Raw genomic sequence first — 26,001 nt, forward strand, 5'->3', positions numbered from 1 at the left:
GGTTTATCCTGTATGGGACTCTCTGTGCTTCCAGGACTTGATTAACTATTTCCTTTCCCATATTAGGGAAGTTTTCAACTATAATCTCTTCAAATATTTTCTCAGTCCCTTTCTTTTTCTCTTCTTCTTCTGGGACCCCTATAATTCGAATGTTGGTGCGTTTAATGTTGTCCCAGAGGTCTCTGAGACTGTCCTCAGTTCTTTTCATTCTTTTTTCTTTATCCTGCTCTGTAGTAGTTATTTCCACCATTTTATCTTCCAGGTCACTTATCCTTTCTTCTGCCTCAGTTATTCTGCTATTGATCCCATCTAGAGTATTTTTAATTTCATTTATTGTGTTTTTCATCATTGCTTGGTTCCTCTTTAGTTCTTCTACGTCCTTGTTAAATGTTTCTTGCATTTTGTCTATTCTATTTCCAAGATTTTGGATCATCCTTACTATCATTATTCTGAATTCTTTTTCAGGTAGACTACCTATTTCCTCTTCATTTGTTAAATCTGGTGTGTTTTGACCCTGCTCCTTCATCTGCTGTGTGTTTTTCTGTCGTCTCATTTTGCTTATCTTACTGTGTTTGGGGTCTCCTTTTCACAGGCTGCAGGTTTGTAGTTCCCGTTGTTTTTGGTATCTGTCCCCAGTGGCTAAGGCTGGTTCAGTGGGTTGTGTAGGCTTCCTGGTGGAGGGAACTAGTGCCTGAGCTCTGGTGGATGAGGCTGGATCTTGTCTTTCTGGTGGGCACGTCCACGTCTGGTGGTGTATTTTGGGGTGTCTGTGGCCTTATTATGATTTTAGGCAGCCTCTCTGCTAATGGATGGGGCTGTGTTCCTGTCTTGCTAGTTTTTTGGCATAGGGTGTCCAGCACTGTAGCTTGCTGGTCGTTGAGTGAAGCTGGGTCTTGATGTTGAGATGGAGATCTCTGAGAGATTTTTGCCATTTGGTATTACGTGGAGCTGGGAGGTCTCTTGTGGACCAGTGTCCTGAAGTTGGCTCTCCCACCTCAGAGGCACCGCCCTGATGCCTGGCTGGAGCACCAAGAGCCTTTCGTCCACACGGCTCAGAGTAAAAGGGAGAAAAAATAGAAAGAAAGAAAGAAAGAGGCTATAATATAGTGAAGTAAAATAAAGCTATTGTAAAGCAAAGCTATACAGACAAAATCTCACCCAGAAGCATATACATACACACTCAGAAAAAAAAGGAAAAGGGGAAAAATTAATATATCCTGCTCCCAAAGTCCACCTCCTGAATTTGGGATGATTCGTTGTCTATTCAGGTATTCAACAGATGCAGGCACATCAAGTTGTTTGTGGAGTTTTAATCCGCTGCTTCTGAGGCTGCTGGGAGAGATTTCCCCTTCTCTTCCCTGTTCGCACAGCTCCTGGGGTTCAGCTTTGGATTTGGCCCCGCCTCTGCGTGTAGGTCACCTGAGGGCGTCTGTTCCCGCCCAGACAGGACGGGGTTAAAGGAGCAGCTGCTTCGGGGGCTCTGGCTCACTCAGGCCGGGGGGAGGGAGGGGTACAGAGGAGGCGGGGCGAGCCTGCGGCGTCAGAGGCCGGCGTGACGTTGCAGCAGCCTGAGGCGCGCAGTGCGTTCTCCCGGGGAAGTTGTCCCCGGATCACGGGACGCTGGCAGTGGCGGGCTGCACGGGCTCCCGGGAGGGGCGGTGTGGAGAGTGACCTGTGCTCGCACACAGGCTTTTTGGAGGCGTCAGCAGCAGCCCCAGCGTCTCACGCCCGTCTCTGGGGTCCGCGCTGACCGCCGCGGCTCACGCCAGTCTCTGGAGCTCGTTTAGGCGGCGCTCTGAATCCCCTCTCCTTGCGCGCAGCGAAACAAAGAGGCAAGAAAAAGTCTCTTGCCTCTTCGGCCGCTGCAGACCTTTTCCCGGTCTCCCTCCCAGCCAGCTGTGGTGCGCTAACCCCTTCAGGCTGTGTTCACGCTGCCAGCCCCAGTCCTCTCCCTGCGATCCGACCGAAGCCCGAGCCTCAGCTCCCAGCCCTGCCCGCCCCGGCGGGTGAGCAGACAAGCCTCTCGGGCTGCTGAGTGCTGCTCGGCGCCGAGCCTCTGTGCGGGAGTCTCTCCGTTTTTCCCTCTGCGCCCCTGTTGCTGTGGGGTCCGCGCTGATAGCTGCGGCTCGCGCCCATCTCTGAAGTTCGTTTAGGCGGCGCTCTGAATCCCCTCTCCTCGCGCACCAGGAAACAAAGAGGGAAGAAAAAGTCTCTTGCCTCTTCGGCAGCTGCAGACTTTTTCCCCCGACTCCCGACTCCCTCCCGGCTCGCTGTGGTGCGCTAACCCCTTCAGGCTGTGTTCACGCCGCCAACCCCAGTCCTCTCCCTGCGATCCGACCGAAGCCCGAGCCTCAGCTCCCAGCCCTGCCCGCCCCGGCGGCTGAGCAGACAAGCCTCTCGGGCTGGTGAGTGCTGCTCGGCACCGCTTCTCCGTGCGGGAACCTCTCCGCTTTGCCCTCCGCACCCCTGTGGCTGCGCTCTCCTCCGTGGCTCCGAAGCTTCCCCCCTCTGCCACCCGCAGTCTCTGCCCGCGAAGGGGCTTCCTAGTGCGTGGAAACCTTTCCTCCTTCACAGCTCCCTCCCACTGGTGCAGGTGCCGTCCCTGTTCTTTTGTCTCTGTTATTTCTTTTTTCTTTTGCCCTACCCAAGTACGGGGGGAGTTTCTTGCCTTTTTGGAGGTCGGACGTTTTCTGCCAGCGTTCAGTGGGTGTTCTGTAGGAGCAGTTCCACGTGTAGATGTATTTCTACTGTATCTGTGGGAAGGAAGGTGATCTCCGCGTCTTACTCTTCCGCCATCTTCTCTCCCAAGCCCTACTGTTTTCTTTTTTAAAAAATATTCAAAGTGGTAGGGAAAATAAAACTTAAAAAAAAAAATCAATACTGTTTTTCTCTCTCACCCCTCCTCTCTCAGTATAGCCACACGAAGCAGTCCTGATGTCCTCAACCCCTGAAATGAGAGGGAAGGGAGTTTGAGGGTTTCCCTTCATACCACCCTGCCCCCAGCTGGCCCAAGGATTCTGAGCAGCCACTGGCAGCTTGCTAAGCTGTTCTGTGGATGCCTCAAAGCTCCCTTGTCCACATGGGCCCAAGGGCTGAAGTCTGCTGGGGACAAAAGAACTGCTAAAAGGGAGCCAGCCACTCAACTCCCTCTCCCTTCACTTCAGTAATCTCAGCATTTGTACTCCTTCTCCCTCCCCAGACAATGTGTTCCTTAAAATAACCTTCATTGGCACATCATTTCTCACCAGGAACTGTACCCTTGTTCTTTCCAGTCCTCCAATTTTCTCTCTTCCAGCACAGGGGGAATCATATTTACTCAGAAAACCACAGCGCTGAACTATAGCCCTCAGCTTCTTAGAGTTTCGCTTTCTAAGGGAATTTTGCAGCTGGTTCCATCTGTTTTTCCTGATTTTTTCTGTTCTCTTCTGCCCATGCTAATTTCCTCTACAGTCCCAACCAGCACCCAGCCTCAGTACCTCCCCTACACGTTACTATGATGGTCTTCTCTGCTCATAGTAGACACACAGTTCATTAAGCATCTCACCATGTCCCAAACAGTCAAGGCTCAGAAAATCCTTTTTGATTCATACCAACTACTCCCAGAACTTTTATCATTGATACTTTCTAGGAATCTCTACCCCACATAACATTTCATATAACTGGTTTGGTTTTGTATCAAAGTACTACCTCCCTGTGTTTTTTGTTCATGTGGCTTCTCCAAAAAAACAACAAGAATCGCTCCTGTGCTGAGTGGATAAACGAATACTCTGAATGCTAATTACATTAATGTGAATTATACATGTGCATTTTAAATTCGAAATAGGCCTTTCCCTACTACTTAGCATACATCTGGTCTATTACCTCCCACGACAAACGTATCCAAAAGAAAAGCAACCAACTGTAATGTTGGATTGATCCAAACACAATCTCATGTGCTTTGGACGAAGAGAGTGGTCTAGGTAACATTTGCTTTACTTTAAGCGCAAGAGGGAGGAGATATGGGGATATATGTATATGTATAGCTGATTCACTTTGTTATAAAGCAGAAACTAACACACCATTGTAAAGCAATTATACTCCAATAAAGATGTTAAAAAAAAAAAGAGCTTACCATATGCCAGACACCTTTCCAAATGCTTTACAAATATTAGGTCACTTAAATATCAGAAAATGCTCTCTTTTTCTAATTTTACAGCTGAGGAAATTAAGGCACAGTGAGGTCAACAGAGAGTCAATGATAAAACCAGGATTCAAACACAGGCAATGTGTGTAGAGCCCATGCCCCTAACCACTAATCAATTCTGCCTCACCAATTACAAGAAGTTTTAGACTGTTTCCTTCCAAATCTTCCTGCAAGTCAGAAGACAATTCAGATGAACTTTATTTACACAGAGTCTGTGTCCTTGCTGAGTCCTGTGTACACAGTAATTTATAAATCCAACCATTTTCTGGAATCAAGTCCTCGTTTAAAGGAACTAGACTTTGAAATCCTTATATAAGGAGCTAGAGGGATCTTTCCTGACCACTGTCTAAAATATCAACCCTCCCCTCCTGCCAAGGCACTTTCTGTCAGATTACTCTGTTTCATTTTCCTTCTAGCACTTATTATTTCTAAATTTATGTTTGTGTGTTTATTGTCAGTCTCCTCCCCTTGACTAAAATATAAGCCAATGAGAGCAGAGACTTCTGTTTCGTTCACTGTCTGCCCGTAGAACTCTGCTTGGCATATAGCAAGTGCTCAGTAAGTATTTGTTGAGTGAATGAGTAAATGCATTCGATAATGCCTTAATGTTTTTGGATGGACATCCTTAGCCCTTTTTTAGTCTAATTTTAAATATTCCCCTTAGGTAATTTCACCTACTCCTGTGGTTTTTTCCACCACTCTCAATATTTACCTCTGGCCCAGATCTTCAGGTCTTTGTTTTTGAGATGACCAGCTCTGACCAGCTCTGGCTTTTTTTTTTTTTTGGTCCCCCATATTTGTTGTTTATCTAATTTTGATTTCCATAATCAAATTTACTCTTGACCTTTGAGGGATAGGAGCCAAGGGGACCTGCATAAGCATTACAAAATACTAATACATTTTAACATTTTGTATTTGGAAAGGACTTAGATTTCATCTACTTCAAATTTGTGGCTTTACATGTTGGTGAAGAAATTGAAGTCCAAGATAATGATGAGCCAAAAGTCTCACAGCTGCTATGTGGTAGAACCCCAGATTTCCAGGATGTATTCCTCTTTCCACATCAGTTATCTGCCGATTAGAGTCTACCTCTCCTTTTGCTAATGATACATACACACAAACACACACACACACACGGCTTTATTGAGGTATAATTCACATACCATAAGATTCACCCTTTAAAAGTGTGAAATTCAGTGGTTTTTAGTATATTCACAGAATTTTGAAACCATCACCACTAGTTAATTTTAGAACATGTTCATTACCCTCCGGAGAAACCCCATACCTATTTGTAGTCACCCCCCATCCTCCCCCCTCATTCTCCCTCCCTTTTTCCAACCCTAGAAAACCATTAATCTACTTTCTGTCTCTATGGATTTGACTATTCTGGACATTTCATATAAATGAAAGAATATAATATGTGGCCTTTTGTGTCTGGCTTCTTTCACTTAGCTCAATGATTTCAAGGTTCATCATCTTATACTAGTTACCTTTTTATTTTGTTTTGTTTTGTTTAACCAAACCACCTTTCTCTAACTGCCTCAATCATTTCAATATCTTAGAGCAAAAATTAATCTTTGACTATCCTGGAAGCCAAAGGCAAAAAAGAAAAACACAAATATGTTACTCAGTTCCAGTTAGTCACAGCTCCAGGTCCTGTCCGGGCGCAGCCTCTCTGCACACGGCCTGCCGTCGCTGCCTCCATCTTGAGTTGGGAAGTTGTGCAGCCACTTTGCGCTAGAAACTCTGGTCTGAAAGTGCTGGGTTTGAGGCCTCTGCCCGCCGCACCCTATGAGCCAGTGAAACTAGACTAAGTGCAAAAGAAAAGAAAAAAAGTGGCCTGGAACCGAACCAGCAATATCTTCGAGGTCTGCCTGTATACAATTTGATGAATTTGGACATATGCAAACACTCATGAAACCATCACCATGATCAACGGAGAAGATGGCGGAAGAGTAAGATGCAGAGATTACCTTCCTCCCCACGGATACATCAGAAATACATCTACACGTGTAACTGCTCCTATAGTTCCAGTTAGTCATAAAGGAAGCACAAAGTTTATCAAAATCATGGATGTTTTAAGGGGAATCATCACTGTAGGCCTTTAATTTCACCATATGACTCTGTCTTCTGATCATTTAAGGTGTTTTTCTCGCTTTCTTATTTATACTATTTCCAGCTGCCCTTGGGTTGGGCTCTCTGAGCAGTGTCAAGAAGGGGGAGAGGACCACCTTGTGGTGTCCTCAATGACTCTGGGTGCAAGGGGAAATTCTTATTTAATCTTTAACAGTTTCCAGTTTGACCTCCACTATTAATTTTTTCTTCTATTCTTGATCATAATCCTTACTTACATCCCAAATTTTTGAAATATATTTACTTCAACCCTGAAAGGGTCAAATACTTTACCAACCCTGATTTTAAAATAGGTCTCAAATAATGCATATTCTCTAGTAGATGCAGGGGAGAGAGAAGAGGGCAGGGAGCTATACATAGGGAGAGATGAAAAGAGGAATGTGATTGCTTGCTAATGTCTGCCCACGGGTCTGGGAAAAGGAAAGTTCTGGCATATATGTTACAACATACATATTTTTTTTTTTTTGGACCTGAGGTGCAGAGAATTAATTACCCTCCTCAACTACAGCAAACTATTATCAGTTTATGCAAAGCCCTCCTTTTGTTTTAATTTTCACCTTCATCTCTAATCCCCACTTACATTCACCTCCCTTTTATACATGCCTTCCTTATGTCTTTGATATATGTCCTTAACAGAGATGTATCTTTATATACTTTTAGTGTTATTGGGTATGAATGAGTAATTACATAAATAATATTGTGCCATAAACCTCATTCTGTTTCTGTTTTTTAAAAGCTCACTAAATCTTTAAAGCCTGTTCATGTTGCTGGACTTACATTGAATGTATTGCTCTAACTGCTGCATAATATTTCATGTATGTATTTTACCTTTTCATTCCTCTAGCAATGGACACCTGCCACAAACAGTGACATAGTAAACATCTTCATACTTGTCCCCTTAGAGACCTGAGGCAGAATTGCTTTGTTCTATATGTCTAGGAGAGGAATTGGTGGGCCGTAGGACCTAAATACGCTACTGTCTTTATCCAGCCCCTCTTGTGCACAGGCCGCATCCTCTCGGCCCCACCTTCTACTCCAGCCATCCCTGCAGAGACCAGAGCTAGGCAGCTGCACAGGCTGCAACCAGCTTGGCGCTGGTGCGGTGCGGGAGGACCTCTCATTTTCTGCTCTGGGACTTCTCTAAGGCAGAGTGTGGAATGGCGGGAACCTCCTCAGCACTCATGCCTGCACAATGAAATGGGGTGATAACAGTCACAAGGCTGCTCTTGACCTTTGGAGAATAGGAGTCAAATGATGAATGCTTCCCCTGGTCACATCCCCCCCCCCCAACCCCGCCGCTTGGGGGACAGTTCTGAGACATAGTTCTTAAGCCTTTTACCAAGATCCCTGTAGAATTGAGTATAAGTTGCCAGTAGTTACCAACTTGAAAACTCATTCTTGTACTGTTTTTTGCTTCTTCCTTTTCACAGTCCCCAGTTCCTCATTCCTGCTCCCTGTTATTTCTTCCCAAATGAACTATGTATAGACAAGCCTTTGTCTTAGACTCTGCTCTCAGAGATTACCCAGCATACAACATTATCCCTAAGTACTGCCAGATTGCTCTCCAGAGACTCTGAGACCAGATCTAGATAGTCTGGCCAGTCTCCAGCTCGTGGATCAGAGACGAGGACATTTCAACATTTCAGAGGGCCACCTTTTGACAAGAGGCTTTGTGTATGCTTAGAAGGCAGCTCCCTGTGTAGGATCTTTCACGTGTGAGTCAGTGATTTTTCTTTTTACACTTACTGCAGTTATTTTCAAAATGTGGTTGTAATATACATACATGCCTTGGTAATGATAATATACCTCTCCCAAACATTGATCTCTGCCCTCACTCATGATTCACAACTGCTGATGCACGGACAGTACACTCATTCATGGATGTGCCTTAACAGAGTATTAAGAAAATTTGCTTCTCAATACTTGTTAATATGGAAACGTCATACCACCTGTATCTTCCAGTGAAGGGTGTTGCAGTCAACTTACGTCCTAGATAAGGATGCATTGTTCTTCTGTCACATTGTCACTTGGGTTTTCTTAGGGGAAAAAAAATGATCATTTCTTTGAGTGGACATGTATCAATATTAATTCTTTGTGTGTGTGTGCCAGCTATCTGTATGGGGTGCATCACCATGAAAAAAGCACAGGTCATGACCACCTGGGAGCAGGGGATGGGAGGAACTTCTTTAAGGGAATGTATATTCCTTCTCATTTGGGAACAGCTTTTAAAAATCTCATCATCTCCTTCTGCTTTTGTTGTGTGAACAGGTGGTTAACACATACACCCCAGGAAAGAAGATTTGGCTTGAAGGTGTGGTGACCACCTCAGCTGGAGGCACAAACAATCTGTCAGATTCCTATGCTGCAGGATTCTTGTGAGTAACACTTGCAATTTCACTCCCAAGGGCTTTGAGGAAAGGACAGTGAAATTGCTCATTATTCTGCCCATTGGAGGGGGTGGGGGTTCGTTTCCCACTGAAAATTCTTCATCCATTTCTTTGTAAATGTGCTTAATCACTCGACAAACAGCGATTAGGGACTTGTGTAGTTACTAAGATCTCAGGTACAAGCATTAGAGCAAAAGTAATAATAGTAGTAGTAATCATGATAGTAATAAGAGCTTTATTTTATGTCTTCAGTGCAAAATACAGTACAGACAACATACATTTTCTCTTCTAATTTTCACCTGAGTCCTGGGAGATAGGTAAGAGTAAGACAGGGGTTTTGCCCTTTAGAAACTTACGATTGGAGGAATGGAGATGGGGAAGAAGAAAAGCTGTAGGAGACAAGTGTCATAATAATAAATTTTAACTGCATAGTGCTTACCATGTGCTAAGGACTATCTGATGTGCTTTTTATGTATTTAATAATTTAACAACCAGTGTATTAGATACCCTTATTATACCCTTATACCCTTATAAGAACCCAGTGAGATAAATGTGATTATTGGTTAGTGGCAGAGCTTGGACTCAAGCCAAGGCAGTCTGCTCCAGAGTCCAGCCTTTTTGCCACTACAGTATGCCATCTCTCTTTCTGCCTTACGTGGGCTATCCACAAAAGGGGTAGACATGCAAAAGAATCAAGAATTTCTGAGTGGGAGGATCAGGAAGGGCTTTGCGGAGGAAGAGGCATTTGAGTGGAACATAGATTTCTCTAATTTCTATAGGTGAAGATTGTTGCTGATGGTAGTGGGGAGCATAGAGGCTGAAGGAACATTATGAGGGGAAACGATTAGTGTGAGAAAGCCTCAGTATCTGCAGGGGTGTAGTGAGGGCTGTGATTAAGGACAGAGTTTTACCACCAAATCATGGAAGACCTTGGAAACCAGGCAGGGGAAATGAGGCCTTGTTCTATACTCAGTGGCAAGCCATTGATGATTTTGGAGGAAGAGAGAGACCCATCTGACCTGTATTTAAAACGTTGGCTTTGATAGTAGTATGCACAAGAGTTTGGATAGGCAAGAGGTAGAGAAATGAACTTGAAGGCTACTGCAATCGTCTGGAGAACAACTTAAGCCAGAAGCATGAGGGCCTCTGGCTGGCCTGCCATTGTCATGGACCACAGATTAACCAAGTGACCTTTTCCTGGTCCAGTCTAGTCTGTGGTCCTGGTTTTTTGTCTGAGCAAGGTTCTCCTAAGAACTGCAGCTCTGCCCTCAACTATGCATTTCACTACTAACAGCTGCTCCTAATTATACAGCTGTAGATCTTCTCCATTAAGGCAGCTTCTTCAATACAGTTGTGAAGGACAAATCAGGCTGGTCAAGTAGATTGTCTTTAAGATGGCATCCTGGCAGATGCAGATGAAGATAATGAGTCAATGTCTACATGATGGTGGCTGGGGTCTTCCAGCCCTGTGTCCTCACATGAGAGGCACAGAGAGGTTGTTCAGTGAGCATGGTTCAGTGAAGGAAATGGAGTGAATCAGCATTTGCTACAGTGTTGCTGAGGGTCTTCTTTCAAAAATACTCTCCTCACGGGGTTTCACTGTGAGAGACAGGTTGACAGTCCGTACTGCAGGAGGCCTCTGGAATCAGAAGAATGGCCTTTGCTCAGCCTTCGCAGAAGGACTCCTCTGCAGGGCCCAGCAAGCAGCCCTCTTGTACTGTTTTCGTGAACATTCTTCCCTTTAGAGAGTGATGTGAAATGAGAAATACCAAAAACCTTCATGAAGAGAGCTAGAGAGAGACCTGCCTTTTCATGAGCATCAGCCAAATATCCATAGATCTCTGCGTCGCTTTGCAAACACGGATTAACATTGTTGTTTAGATTTTGGTTGTAGTTCAGATGTCCAATGCTTTGTTGACAGATCAAATGACAACCAGCTCATTCTGCCCCTGGTCTTCTCTCTTACCTCTTTATCACCCATTTCCTCTCAACCCCACTGGCAGTACCTAGATATATGCCCTTTGAGTCCAGTTCTCCAAGGCGCATAAATTGCTTCCTGGGAAAAAAAAATGTAAAGCATTCTAGGAAGCTCCAGAAAGCTAGCAAGGAGTTGGAAAGAAGGCATCTTACAGCCCTTTTTCAATATATGGCATAACTATAAGCTTACCAGGGCATATACAAATGCATGCACAAATTAGAATTCTCTGCTGCCCAGTATTCAAGGGTAGTTTTCCCAATCAGGGCTTTGAGATTCTTTGATGCCCTACCCTTGGCATACTGCTGTGTCTGCAGCACCTAGTAATGTCTGCCACGTAGTAGATATTCAATAAAGTTTTGTGGATGAAAGGTAATGGCTGCAGAAGCATCCTTGGTGAGATATACCAGTAATCTTGCCACTTTTCTCTACTTGAACATAAAAGGGAGACCTGGAACATCATTTATTTCCCCTACTCAGGAAATATATTATTACAGGAGGAAGATGAAGACAACTCCAGAACTAACCATCTATTCTGAAAAGCCATGGGGAAACAAGGGCTCTGGCCATAGTCATTAATTAGCAATGGTCTTCATGTCAGTAAGGTCACTGGTTTGGAACTCCATATGGTCTCAGATTTGGAAAATCATAACTATGCATTATTTGTCCCTAGTATGCTGAATGGTGATTCTCAAAGTCCTAGAATCTAATTTTATCCAGATCAATTTCAACTTAGAGTATTGAGCACCTATAGCGTGCCAGGAACTGTGACGGTTGTTTTGGGTACAAAGCTAAAATGTGTCTATTTTTGAGGAGCTCATACCAGCTTGGAGAAGACAGAGAAGTAAGTAATTATTATTCAGTGGGCCAGCAGAGGGTATGAATAAGAGTTCTGGGGAAGTACAGAGGAGAAAGGTACTACTATTGGCTGGGGCAGCAGATTTAGAAGGAAATGACACTTGACTTGGAGATTAACAGATGAGAAGAAATTTGCCAGGTGAGGTGGGTTAGTGGAAGAGAGGAAGGAAATTCTAAGGAGAAGTTAAAACATATAAAGGCTCAGGTAAGTATGTGAGAGCAGCCAAAAGTAGTTTTATGTGGCTTAGAGCCTGGGGAATAAAGTTTAGGGTGAGAGAAGAGGTGATAGGTGAAGCCAGACAATATATTCTTAGGAAAGATTGTGAAGTGCTTTATCTTTTACACTGAGAAGACTGAAGCTCTAAGTCACCTTTCTTACACACATACATTATTACAATTGGAAGTTTCCTTGCATTTCAGAATACAAAGAAAGAAAATGAAATCAATTCACATGAATGAATGAGTTAAATGTGTAAATGATGAAGGCAGAGTTAGCAGTAGGTGTTGGAAAAACCATGAGGGCAGTATTTTTGAAGGATAGCATGCCCTGAGTGGGTATTTGGCATGATGGGGTATGTAATAAGTGTGTGAGCAATGCAGGTCCTCCACTGCAACATGTGTGTGATGGTAGCATACTCCAATCCCTGTATAGTTAGTTATAGTGCCAAGGGAAATTATTACTGCATTGCCTACTGACAGTGATATATGAGGTATGCAAATGACTGGACCATAGGTCACAGGAGTATGTGGGTCAGCGTCACATGTAAAGTACATGCACAGTGAATAGGTGCAAGCAGGGGAGTTTGAGTGATGGAAAATATAGTGTGTGTGCTTCTGTGATTGTGTGTCTTGTGGTCAGGGGGATGACTTTAGGCTTACAAGTGGCTAGGGTGTTCATTTTATTTGTTAGTTTTATAGGAATAAGAGATAAGTCATTAGCAGCGAGCTATTTTATGACCAAGGGCAATACATTTTACTCCCCTGGACCTCTTTATTTTCTTATAAAATGAAGAGGTTAGATTTGATAATCTCTAAAGATCTCTTCCATCTATGTATTTAATGCTTAAAATAGTTTCCTCTAAAGTACTAGGTAAATTTGATGGGTGTGGGTGGTGGTGTGTATGTGTGTATGTTGGCCAATTTTTATAGAGCTTGTTATATGCTATTTTTAAAATGTATTGATGGGGCTTCCCTGGTGGCGCAGTGGTTGAGAGTCTACCTGCTAATGCAGGGGGCACAGGTTCGAGCCCTGGTCTGGGAAGATCCCACATGCCGCGGAGCAACTAGGCCCGTGAGCCACAACTACTGAGCCTGCGCGTCTGGAGCCTGTGCTCCGCAACAAGAGAGGCCGCGATAGTGAGAGGCCTGCGCACCGCAATGAAGAGTGGCCCCCACTTGCCACAACTAGAGAAAGCCCTCACACAGAAACGAAGACCCAACATAGCAATCAATCAATCAATCAATAAATCTTTAAAAAAAAAAAAATAAATAAATAAAATAAAATGTATTGATGTAGCTTTTTTCCCCTGCTTTTCAGATGGTTGAACACTTTGGGAATGCTGGCCAATCAGGGCATTGATGTTGTGATTCGGCACTCATTTTTTGACCATGGATACAATCACCTCGTGGACCAGAATTTTAACCCATTACCAGTAAGTGTAAGATAAAGGTTCCCAACTCCTTTTCCATGTCCTTCAGTTCTTTTGATCATGCTTTGTTCCACACTGGTAGAATTTTTCTCCTCCTTCTGTTACCAGTTAATTTCATAAATTGAACAGAAGAATTCTTGACCCATTTTACAGACTCTTGGCTTCACCTCCCACACATACCCCAATATATACACACACGTATGTACATATGGGTTTATGCATATACACATATATACATTTATATATATTTATATACTTACCACTATTATTTTAACAAACCTTGTGCAGTTGAGATTCCAAATCTACTTGTGGCCTGTTTGAACTCTGCTTGAGAGTGAATTTTTCCAGATTGTTTTCTTTTAATGCTACTAGGAGACATTAGTGAATGTCAGATGCAACATGTTGAAAGCAGATGGGAGAGTGCTGGCCAAGATCAGATACAGTAGGAACCCATCCCTTGGAGAGTGGCTGAAGTGCACTTACACTAGATGCTGATCCCTATGTGACAATGAGGGGATTTGCCCAGGGTATCACCTTCTCTAGGAAAGCAGAGGAAAGGGAAGGCTAAAGAAGAATGGCAAAAGCAGAGATCTGGGTTTGTCCAGTGACTTTATTGACCAATCAAAGAAATCCCACTTAGTCCAGAAAAGCTGTGCTTATCAAAAATATTACATGAATTATCCTTCTCACAGGAGGATCATCTTAGTCATGATAAAAGGTCAAAGTCCTCTCATTAACCCATAGAATGTCAGAGCTGGCATTCCCCTTCGGGGTGATCCAGTTCCACCTCATATAACAGAGGGAATGAGAGCCTGGGGTGGGGGGCAGGGGCATGTAGAGCCAGCCCTAGAACCTGCTCCTGTGCCCTGGTCCAGTAATCTTCCTACAGAATTACTGCTGCCCTGGGGTCCACAGTAAACAAACCCAACTGGAACCAGTGAGTGTTCCTGCCATTTGCTTCCCTCTGCCCATTTCCACCCCCCTATTCTTCTCACTACCCAGGCCTCCAAGCCCAGAACAGAGAACATCTTGGCACTCAACAGCGCCATGTCCATGTCTCAAAAGAGTCCCTCTAGTTAGAGTACTAAGTAATTATTGTGTCCCTGATTGTACACGACTCCAATTAAGTCACAAATATTAAAGCTGACTGGCACAGTTGCTTTTATTCACAGGGCCAGGATACCTCTCTCTCAGTGTATGTGGGGCTGGGGTATGGAGGGGTGAGAGGGAATTTTCAGTTTGTAACCACAGGGGGTTTCATTTGTTTGTTGTTTGTTTTGAGCTTATAAACTTGTGGTGATAAAATAAATAATAATTAGAAAAGCATCTATGAAATGTAAGCACTGAACAAATATAATGTCACACAAATGTAAATGTTTATTGACCATCAGGCACTGGGGAGGAGACTAGTAGTAGATACCTGAATAAGTAGATAGTGGATTACTATAAGAGGGGGTCAGTGAGGGCTCCTTTAGAGTATATACAAGGAAGGCCTCTCTGAGAAGGTGACATTTAAGCCAAGAGCCCAGTGACAAGAAGGAGCCAGACATGCAGATTTTTGCAGAAGAACTTTCCGGCCGGGGAAAGGGCTGGCACAAAGACTCCGAGGCAGGAACAGAGTTGGCATGTTTGAGGAAACATAAGAACACCAGAGTGCTGGGGGCCTGGCAGGGAAGGGGGAGACTGGACATGAGGCCAGCCCGGGTCAGATCACGAAGGGCTTTGAAAGCTAAAAGGAGTTTGACTTTTATTGTAAGTAGTATGAAAAGCCATTGGAGGGTTTTCTACAGGGCAGTAACATGATCTAACTTACATTTTTAAAAGATCACCCATGTATAATTAAGGCACCAAATATTATTTATATTTTAGTATGTGTATAATACTTAACAATTTACAGACCACTTTCATATACCACACATCAGTAAAACTCCAAACACTGTCCTTCCTTTTTCCTGTCTTTCCTTTATTCCTTCCTTCACACATTCAAATCTCTTTCACTCCTCTTGATCATGTACTATATGCTGATCACTATTCCTGGCAAACAGCCACTGTGATGAACCAAAAAGACAAGGTCCTTGAACTCCTGGAGCTTATAGTCTAGTGAAGTGAACTGAGAAATGGAAAGTATATAAACACATAAATAAGATTAAAAAATTTGTCATAATTGCTCTGAAGAGAGCCTGGTGAGATGAGTATGACGATTTATACTTATTTTGCTGAAGAGAAACTAGGGTTCTTTGAAGTTGTTAAGTGACTTATCCAAGGTCAGACAAGTAGTAAGAGCTGGAACTCAGAGTTTTTCAGTTTTAAATGCTATTTTCTTTTCACCGTGCCACACTACTTCTTGCAGTACTCTCTTTGGTGTCTGTGCTGTGGTTTGAGGCCACTGTTTCTCTCAGAATTGGGTCTGGAGGTGGGAGCAGGCATCTTGAGGAACTGGAGAGAAGAAAACCTAGGCTAGAAGAAAACCTATGGTCTGTGGGTGACTAGACAGGTGTGATTTCCAGAGCTGGACAAACCTGGATTGCATATCAACTCTCTCTGTACCTTCGCATGGCCATGTGTTAGGTTAAAGATACAAGTTCTCATGGCTTTGTTCTCCCCAAATGAGCGATAATACAGGTGACTTTCTTTAAAAGCTTACTTACCATGAGACACCTTGGTTGATAGGTAGTAGCAGCACAGAGGTGCATTGGAAGCTAAAACAAGTCCTATTGATTTAGTACAAAGGCTCAAATGTTCTGCACAGCTGTATTTCTGGAAATGCCAAGCTCTAGTAAAGAAACTGTATGTAAAAGCACTTTAAAAGGTAGCAGGCTTTCTTTTTCTCTTTCTTTGGGCTAATAAATTCTGTACCTTATAAGTAGAGAACTTTGCAGCTGGGAGAGTGTGTCCTAAGTCTCCAGGAAAGAATTTACTAGTCTAGACCCAGGCACCAATCTGACAGACCTTGCCAACAGGCCCCTGAGATGTGCAATGGTCACAGACCTAGGATCATACTGTTGCCACTTCAGAGAGTTGTACAGTTGATATCCAAACACTGCCAATAAAAACTTGTGGGTTTTACACTGTGATTAAATCTTCAAGAGTGTTAAGAGTTTAGGGCATTAGTGAGTTATGTTTTAGTTGCCGCCCAGAAAAATTAGTATTTTCTATTACAGTCCCTTCAAATTCAGCTCAGTGCATTTCAGGAAAAGATCCTATTAGCAGATACTATTTTCTTTTCTGTTGTTGTCGTTATCGGGTCTTAGCCTAATGGCACCTCAACCCATATCCCATATTACCCCTCCACCTACCCAGTCAGCTTTTGATTCGAGTTTATAGGATTCCAGTCCAGCTCTGGCAAGGCCATTCCAATCTAAGATAAGAGAGAATATTGAAGGTAGTCCTTTCAAAAAGAAAAATTTGTCTTGAGGAAAGATCATTTTCAACTACAGCCCATGTTCTTTCTGGCTGTTCCTCTAGAAAAGTGCCAACTCTCCTCCTGTTGTGAGATTTTCCTTCTCCTGGGAAGAGGAGAACATTTAGTCCAGCAGTGCTTCATCACCCGACTCCCACCCCTTTCCCCTGACCCGCTCGCCATTGGGAAAGAGGGAACATGTGAGTCTCCACAGCCTGTCGGCTAGTCATGGGCTCTCTTGGGAGTAAGGGATGTTTGTGCAGAAGAGATCTGCACATTCAGTGGACATAGTCCAGACCCCACCAGCCGTGGGCATTTCTCCTAAGAGAGGGTTTTGGAATTTAGCTTGCTGCTTTTTTTAAGAGCTTGATTTACAGAGCTTTCAAGGAAAGGAATAGTGAATTACTAGTCAACATCTTCTTAACTCCCACACTGGCCTAGCAAATATAATTCAATTCAAAAAACATTGACACTTCAAATGTGTCTGGCTCTAGGCTAGGTATTCTGGGGACATGAAGATAAATAAGATTTGGTTCCCTCATCTGTAGAGCTAACAATCTGGTGTGTGTTTGAGGGATTACAATTTAGTCCTTTGCTTAGAATAAAATAGAAAGCTAGTTCACATTGGATAGCCTTTTCTATACTGGGCGTAGTGGCAGGGGTATTTATATTTGCTGGCAACATTCTTTTTTGCTGACTGCCCCTTATGAATAACTATAAACATTCAATTCAGCCCAATGCACACTTATTGAACACTTGCTGTGTACGTTGTTCTGGAATACAGTCAGTGGTCATAGAAAACTCACTAGTCTATGGTGGGATTGAACCTATAGCTGTGGTTCCCGTAGCAACATGCTCTGAGCCAAGCCATCACTGTTCAGATGTCATTTGGCTATTGGAAAGAAACTCTGCATCTTAATGATATCTGCGTAGCTCCACTTCTTAGCCTATCACAGGGATGAGATCCTAGGTGCTCCATCCTTGTTTCCCTTTGAAACATTAGACTCTTTATGCACTACACAACCATGATGTGGAAACAGGATCAGCTTAAATCTGTCCCTTTCCTGAAGAAGAACATCCAGTTGCAAACCCATGTCCCATAGATGCTGGATGTTGCACACTCTCTTCTTGCAAGAAGAACACCACCTAATGAGGAGGCCTCAGGGGAGCAGCAGGAGCCTGGTACTGTGACAAGATTCACCGATTCTAGTCCTAGCTCTGCCATCCATTGATGTGTATCTTTGGGATCCAGTTTTCTCATCACTCAAATTGTGATAGAAATGTCTCCTCTATCTGCCTCCAAAAGATGCTGTTATAATCCTTGAGAAAACTAGATATGACAGTAGGATTCTGATTTCATATGTACACGTACACATAGAAAATTACTGGAAGGGACTACATCTAAATGTTAAAAGTGGTTTTCTTTGGGTGGTGGGATTACAGATAGTTTTTATTTTCTTCTTTGTGGATTTTGTATGAAAAATTGCTGCAATCGGCATTATTGCTTTCATAATCTGAAAAAAAAAGGCTATTTTTAAAAGAAAAAATAGAGTGTTTAGAAAGAATTAAGTGCTTTATTACACTTGTGCCTTGTGCTCGATACTGTGCTGGACCCTGGAGACAGTGTCCCTGCCCTCAAGGAGCTTACAGGGTGGATAGGAGATGGATCAGTCAGCAGGGACGGTGGCAGAAGTGCTTTAGCAGGACAGAAGAGGAACAGATGCCAGCCTGGGTAGAGGGCAGGCATGAGGCTTCAAGGAAAGCTTTCTGGAGGAGACATTGCCTGAGCTGGATCTTGAAGGAGAAGGGCAAGTGAGCCACAGGAAGAAGAGCTTGAGGTCTGCGGAGAATCTTCCAAACAGAGGCAATATCATGTACAAGGGGTCAGAGGCTTTAATTTTCCAGAGTCATGGTGGATGGATTATGAAAAATTACTTAGGAAAGCTTTTCCCATCGCTCTCTGTTGGCCACACAGGCTGTGTAAAAGCTAAGGAATCTCAAAGTTACAAACCTGGAGGTGGTGGGGCAGGGGTGGTACAAAACCTGGCCAAATTAGCCTGTGACCTGTTTCTTGGCGTAGCTTCCTTTCTCTTTCTTTTCTTTCCCGTGGGAGCCATCAGGAAGATGAAAGAAGCAGAGAGTACCTGTTTAGGGGTAGCTGTGATGTGAAACCCAATCCTCTCATTAGAGTCCCGGACAAAGACTTCTCCATGTGCAACCTTCCTTTGTGGGAACCTGCGGCTGCTGAGAGAAGGACATCCTCAGCTGCAGGATCAATCACTGGGACTCAGGCCGGCTCCATGTCAGTGGCTGAAGCGCCTGGGCTGCATGCCCAGTGGGCACGACTTGCTTCTTTCCTCCTCTGTGCCTCTGAACCCTGGCCTCTCAGATCAGAGCCTGCACCTGCGCCATGTGACCAGGCGCGCAGCTCTTTTGCTCCTGATGCTTTAAAGAGAAGCGCCTCTGATTTGTAGTTACCAGTCTTCATCCGTTGCTTATTTATCAACCTGAGTGGTGCGCATGGGATGTCAGTGACACATGTCCGCAGTTGAACAGCTCGCCCTGGTGGAAGCTGTCTCGGGAAGTAGAAAGAGCTCTGCACCTGGAATCAGAAGATGTAGGCTCCAGGGCAACACCACAGTGTTCCAGTTGCTTGAGTTTGCATTTCCTGCTTTGTAAAATGGGGCTAACTGTGCTGGGGTCAGGGAGTGGGGAGTATCTGAATGTAGTGCTTAAAAGTATTGGCACTGGAATCAGACTGACCTGAGTTTCAGACCCAGCTCTGTCATTTACTACTGTGTCCCTGGGCGGATTACTAAACCTCAACAATCATCCATTTCCCTTCGTGAAATGGAGACAATAATGGTGTCTATCTCAGAGCATTGTTGGAAAGGATGGAATGAACCAATGCATATGTATCTTTTACCACATACTAAGTACTCAGCAAATGTCAGCAGCTATTATTATTTTATAAAGTCACTTTGTAAAATTCTGTAAGTCAGTAATATCAGTAATTATCATTAATAACGAATATAACTGTGGCAAGATAATATACATTTGAATATTCATACAGATACCTGGAAACCAACCAAGTAATGATAACTAAAGTATGAAAAGTAAATTTTTTTGCAAAAATTAAGTGACTGGAGAATTAGAAGAACAAAAGAGGAAAGCTGTGATTCCTGCACTTGAAAGGAATTGACTGCAAATGGTTAAAGACAAACTAAAAATTACATTTTATTTTCCTCCAGAGAAGATGCTGCCAACCTTTCCCACTGAAGGCAATTAAGACAGTAACCACTCTGCAACACGAGCTCTAATACCTTCATGCGGTATTTATAAATGGCCCAATAAGCCCTGGAAACCATGATATGTCACTATGCTAATGACAGCACATTATATGAATCACTGAGAAGCAACAATTGAAAATCTCACTCTACCGTCAACCATTTATATTGCTCCCAGATTGCAATACTGAGGGATTACAGTTACAGTAAATTGTGCAGCAACCTAAATAAATCAGGGAGAGGGAGAAGAAGCAATTGCAGCCTCACTGTGCTTGAGCTTAGGAGGATAGTGTGCCATCCTCGAAGCAACCTTCAGATGATGGAGGAGCAAGGCCAGCCCTGGAAATGAGAAAAGCTGCACCTTACCTAACTCCGTCGGTTCACCTAAAACACTAGACTATTATCTAAAAATAATCTGACTAGAAAGAGAGGAAGGGAGGGAGGGAGGAAGAAAAAGAAAGAAAGGAGGGGAAAAGTGGAATGCCCTTTGGTAGGTTGGAAAGATCTTTTGCGAGTGCCACAATATGACAAACTTGAAGTTATTTCACCTTAAACATTATATTTGCAAACATTAAGGGCACAATGATGTCTGGTTATGACATTTAGGAACCAAGAAATAGGCCTCTGATAGAAGTGACCATGAGAGCCAAACATAATACATTGTCTTTTCTAACTCAATTTTGATTTTTTTGTTTGTTTAAATAAAAGCAGAAGTCTTTAAAAATAGAAATAGAATATTGTTTTTAATTCTTATTTAAATGCACTACACTATTTATAAAGTTTAAAAAATCTATCACTCATTAGGTACTTCACTCACTAACTTTCAACTATTATCAATCTCTGTTTATTTCATCTCTGATTTGGTTTTAAGCATTGAAAGGGTTGAATGGAACTCATCATTTTGACTCACTCTAAACCTGACTTGAGCAGACCTGCCTTCTGCTCCAAGTTCACTGCCCTCATCTTAGTGTCAAAATCCTTGTAGTGTTTCTTCATTAGAGCAGTGATTCTCAAGTCTATGCACATTATAGTCACCTAGAGGGCTTTACAAAAATACCTATGCTTAGGAACCACTCCCCAGGGATTCTGATTCAGTTTGTCTATAGAGGAGGGCAGGTGTTTGTATTTTTTAAAACTCCTGGAGTGATTCTAATGTGCAGCCAGAATTGAGAACCACTTAGTTAGAGGGTGCCATTTACCCTGATTAAATTAGAAATTACCCTTTCGTTTTCCTGTACTCTTTTGTACCCAACTTGTGCTTCAACAATCAAGATATTAACAAAAATTTAAAACTGTCTATCATTAATTCATTTGCCAAATATTTATTGAGTATCTATTATGTGTCAGACACTTTTCTAGTTTCTGAGGAGATAGAGGTAAAGGAGGAAGACAAGATCCCTGCCCTCACTGGAGATTACAGTCTAGCAGGGGAGACTAAAAATAAACAAGTAAACTAACACTAACATAATTAATTACAAAATTCAGAATGGTGTGTAGGAAGCTGAAGACTAATGAGGAGAGGATACCTGTTTAGAAAGTGTGGCCGAGGAAGTCTTCACTGAGAAAGCAGCCACTGGAGAAGCTGGTGGAAGAGCAGAGTGTCCTAGCAGAGGCAGCAGCATCTGCAAAGGCTGCGGTGGGGAGAGGCTCCGTCACACATCAGAGGCTGCGCGGTGTCTCTAAGACTACCCTGAACATGCACCAGGCACAGAGGCAGCCAGCCGACTGCTGGGTACAATTCATCTCAGGCTCCCACACCTGACTCCCGACCCTACCTGTGTCACCAGCACTTGGCAAACTGCTTTGCTTCCTGTCTCTTCGTGTGAATGATGGTATCCCACTGCCTGCCCCTACGTCTGGGGTCCTTGACCAAGCCTGATGCCTACTGCGTTTCCCTGTCACCGACCTGGCCATTTCCATGTGCACCCTCTGTCACCTCTCAGCAGGCTTTGAAACAAGAATGGCAGAATAACAATACTTGTGGAAGCTGGTGATGAACATTTTGGAGTTTGTCATACAATTCTGTTTTTGTGTATGTTTAAACATTTCAGTGATTTTTTAAAATGTCTTCATGCTGGTGTGTTGTGACATACAATAAAGCGAAGCACTGTTTTGGTTGTTCTGGGACATAAAAAATAAAAGTCAAATTCCTTCTCTCCATGTTCACAATCTCTTTGGGTTGACAAAACATAGAGCCTTTGAGAGAGAGCTAATAGATGATGCCCTAAGGTCTGTCTTGTTCACTCAGTATCTTCAAAGCCAGACCTCCGAGTAGGAGATATTACTGTTGGCTGGAAAGAAAGCGCTAGAGGGGAGAATCAGGGAAGGCTTGTACAACAAGATGTCATTAGTGGACACTTGTAAGATTAGTTACCCAAAGAATACATGTTCCTGAGAAAGCTCCTTGCCCCAGGGCACCCTCTGCTGAGACAGTGGGAAGGAAGGAGGGCCTTAGCATGGAAGGAAGACCAGGAGTTCTGTATCTGATCCCAGTTTTTGCCACCAGCTCACTCATCCCGGGGCACTGGGTACTCTGGGTTCACCTCAGATGTGGGTGTTGAACTCGACCATTTGAGGTCCCCTTCATCTCTGATGTTTTCTTATTCATTGTCAAGATTTCTATACCAGTATCTTCAGACATACCTCCCAGCTGAACTGACACTAATAAAACTTTAAAAAATAAAACTAAACCACACTTTTACTTTTAAATCACACAGGGAGTAAGTCCTCTTTTCTCAAGGCTCTTGTAACCCTGTTACAGCAGCTATCACTTTCGTTATTAGAGTTGCTTGGGTACATCTAATTTCCTCTCTCTGGCGGTAAGCTCCTTGAAAACACAAGCCATCTCTCATGTCTGTATATCTCTCACAGTGCCCTGATCATAGTCAGTCCTTACTGAATTCTAAAGATGCTCAGTGACTGGGAATCTGGGGGCTGCAGTGCACTACTTAGTAACGGAAATATGGAAGGCCGGTGTTTATTGTCAGGTGTTGCATGCACACTGTGTAAAAGAAGATAGTTAGCTTGGTCCTTAAGAGACTGGGCTCTGGAGTCAGATCTGGATGTGACTTCATCTCCACTGTCTACTTGCTGTGTCACATTTGGCAGATTTTCTCATCTTCCATCATCTGTATAATGAGGATGCCTATAGTTTGTACATCACAGGGTCCTTGTGAATGCTTAAGAAAGTGCCTGACACTAAGTACATAATAATGTGACTGTTATTCTAAATATATGAAAATTATTCTTGGGACATAAATTGTAGTAATATTTTCTTAGGTCAGTCTCCCAAGGCAAAAGAAATAAAAGCAAAAATAAATAAATGGGACCCGATAAAACTTATAAGCTTTTGCAAAGGAAACCATAAGCAAAACAGAAAGACAATCTATGGACTGGGAGAAAATAGTTGCAAATGATGCTACTGACAAGGGCTTAATTTCCAAAATATACAGATACCTCATACAGCTCAATATCAAAAAAAAAAAAGCAAACAACCCAATCAAAAAAATGGGCAGAAGGCCTAAATAGACATTTCTCCAAAGAAGACATACAGATGGCCAGTAGGCACATGAAAAGATGCTCCCCATCTCTAATTATTAGAGAAATGCAAATCAAAACTACAATGAGGTGGGACTTCCCTGCTGGTCCAGTGGGTAAGGCTCCATGCTCCCAGTGTAGGGGGCCTGGGTTCAATCCCTGGTCAGGGAACTAGATCCCACATGCATGCTGCAACTAAGAAGCCCACATGTCACAACTAAGAAGTCCACACGCCACAACTAAGAAGTCCACATGCTGCAACTAAGAAGCCCACATGCTGCAACCAAGAGTCCACATGCCGCAACTAAAGACTCCACATGCTACAGTGAAGATCCCACCTGTCGCAACTAAGACCCAGTGCAGCCAAAATAAATAAATAAATATTTAAATATTTTTTTAAAGAACAATGAGATATCACCTCACACTGGTCAGAATGGCCATCATCAAAAAGTCTACAAATAATAAATGCTGGACAGGTTGTGGAGAAAAGGGAACCCTCCTACACTGTTAGTGGGAATGTAAATTGGTGCAGCCACTATGGAAAACAGTATGGAGGTTCCTTAAAAAACTAAAAATAGAGCTACCATATGATCCAGTAATCCCATTCCTGGGCATATATCTGGAAAAGATGAAAACTAATTTGAAAAGATACATGCACACCAATGTTCATAGCAGCACTATTCACAATAGGCAAGATATGGAAGCAACCTAAGTGTCCATCAACAGATGAATGGATAAGATGTGGTATATGTAATACAATGGAATATTACTCAGCCATTAAAAAGAATGAAATATTGTCATTTGCAGCAACATGGATGGACCTAGAGATTATCATACTAAGTGAAGTAAGTCAGACAAAGACAAACATTATATCACTTATATGTGGAATCAAAAAAATAAATAAAACAAATCAACATATTACAAAACAGAAACAGATTCACAGACATAAAAAACCAATTTATGGTTACCAAAAGGGAAAAGGGAGGGGGAGGGATAAATTAGGAGTATAGGATTAACAGATACACACCACTATATATAAAATAAATAAATAACAAGGACTAAGTGTATAGCACAGGCAACTATATTCAGTATCTTGTATAATAACTTTCTTCTTTGGCTTCTTTGAATTTATTCTTTATGTTCCACCATAAGTTCCACAGTTTATTTCCACCCACTAAATCATCTGTCTTTTCAAGCTCCCTGATAAGGCAGGTAGATAGCACAGATAAATTCATCCTGTTTGGCAGAGAAGAAAACTGAGGCTCAGAGAGGTCCAGCAACTTATTCAAGGGGACACAGCAAGACTGAGCCAGTTGTTCTGAGTTCTGTGATTCTTCATTACTACTTCATCTCCTCCCTCTGGTTGGTTCTGCCACAGCTTTGTCAAGTTAAGAATTCAGGTTAACCATATCCACTACCGGCCAAGGCAGATAGAAATGGCAATGAGGACGCAAAAAAAAAAAAAAGCTGGCTTCAGGGTAAAATAAAATGATTCAGGAGATAAAACCTGGGATTTAAGTGACTGACTTATAGATTTACATTTTTACTGAATAATGAAAGAACAAAGGAAGAAAGGATCAAATTTTTAATTTCATGCAGCAGCAGGTTAGTTTCACTGCTTATAGTGACTATATTATAGAGATATAGAGTTTACCTGTCTTACGGCAGCTATCATTTTCCTCATTATTATTTATGTATATGTCTACCTCCTTGAAAGTGGGGCTACTTTAAAACCTTTCCACCAATGCAAGAGCTGAGCCATCCCCTGATGTTTAGCCGTCTGATGATGGATGGCAGATCCAGTTCCAGAAGTCAATTAAATTGTTTGGGTGAGCCACAGCAGGGCATTTTCCTAAGGAAAGTTCCAAGGTGGCTCTGAAAGACAAAAGATAATTAATGTCCCTTCATTAACCTTACCTCCTGAGAAGTACTGCAAACACATATTTGAAGATTTGCCATGAATGCAAACTGGTCTGGACCCTTGCCCTTGGGGGCAAGTAAAGGAAAGGTGTTGTCAATGTCCAGGACAGCATACCAAGTGCCATCAGTCTGTGCAGTGGATTCAGCTGCAGCTACAATGTCTGGAATAGCGGGGGCTGCAGGAGTAACAACTTAATTCAGTTGGTGATAATCTACCATAAGTCTCCAGTTCCTGTTCCTCTGGACCTACAGAGCTATAGTATTGAGATATTACATCTCTTAGTATCCCTGCTACCTTTTAGACCTTAATCAAGACTGTGATTTCCCTTTCTCCTCCTGGGACCACCTGGAGATAGAATAGGGAGGTGGGCTGGGAAGTGATTAACATGTCCCACTAGATGTGAATATTCCCACTGCATGTAAACATCCTAATACATGTCTCATTACTTCTCTACATGTGACTCTTCTAGATCAGGCGAATCCCCTCTGGATATTATGAGCATTCACAGCACAAACATGTAAAACATCAATGCCAATACACATTCTATAGGGAATACACATTGGAAGCCACAAAAACAAGACATTGAATTGGTCCAAAGGGCCTCACCCACAAGATCACTTTAGATTTATTTTTCCTACTGGAAACCCTGCCCAAACCTTATTAGTTGAATT

The 26,001-nt window shown here is 42.9% G+C and overlaps 1 protein-coding gene across 3 annotated transcripts in view; it reads left to right on the forward strand.

Annotated features, from left to right (window-relative positions):
* Positions 1 to 26,001, forward strand: part of HPSE2 (heparanase 2 (inactive)) — a 626,127-nt gene that overhangs the window by 469,936 nt on the left and 130,190 nt on the right. For all 3 annotated transcript variants that reach the window (XM_036829640.1, XM_036829641.1, XM_036829642.1), the window contains 2 exons: positions 8,585 to 8,691; positions 13,074 to 13,188. In XM_036829640.1, coding sequence (XP_036685535.1) covers positions 8,585 to 8,691; positions 13,074 to 13,188 — 222 coding nt within the window. The remainder of the gene's footprint in view (positions 1 to 8,584; positions 8,692 to 13,073; positions 13,189 to 26,001) is intronic.

This window comes from Balaenoptera musculus, chromosome 16, assembly GCF_009873245.2.
Source record: "Balaenoptera musculus isolate JJ_BM4_2016_0621 chromosome 16, mBalMus1.pri.v3, whole genome shotgun sequence".
NCBI lineage: Eukaryota > Metazoa > Chordata > Mammalia > Artiodactyla > Balaenopteridae > Balaenoptera > Balaenoptera musculus.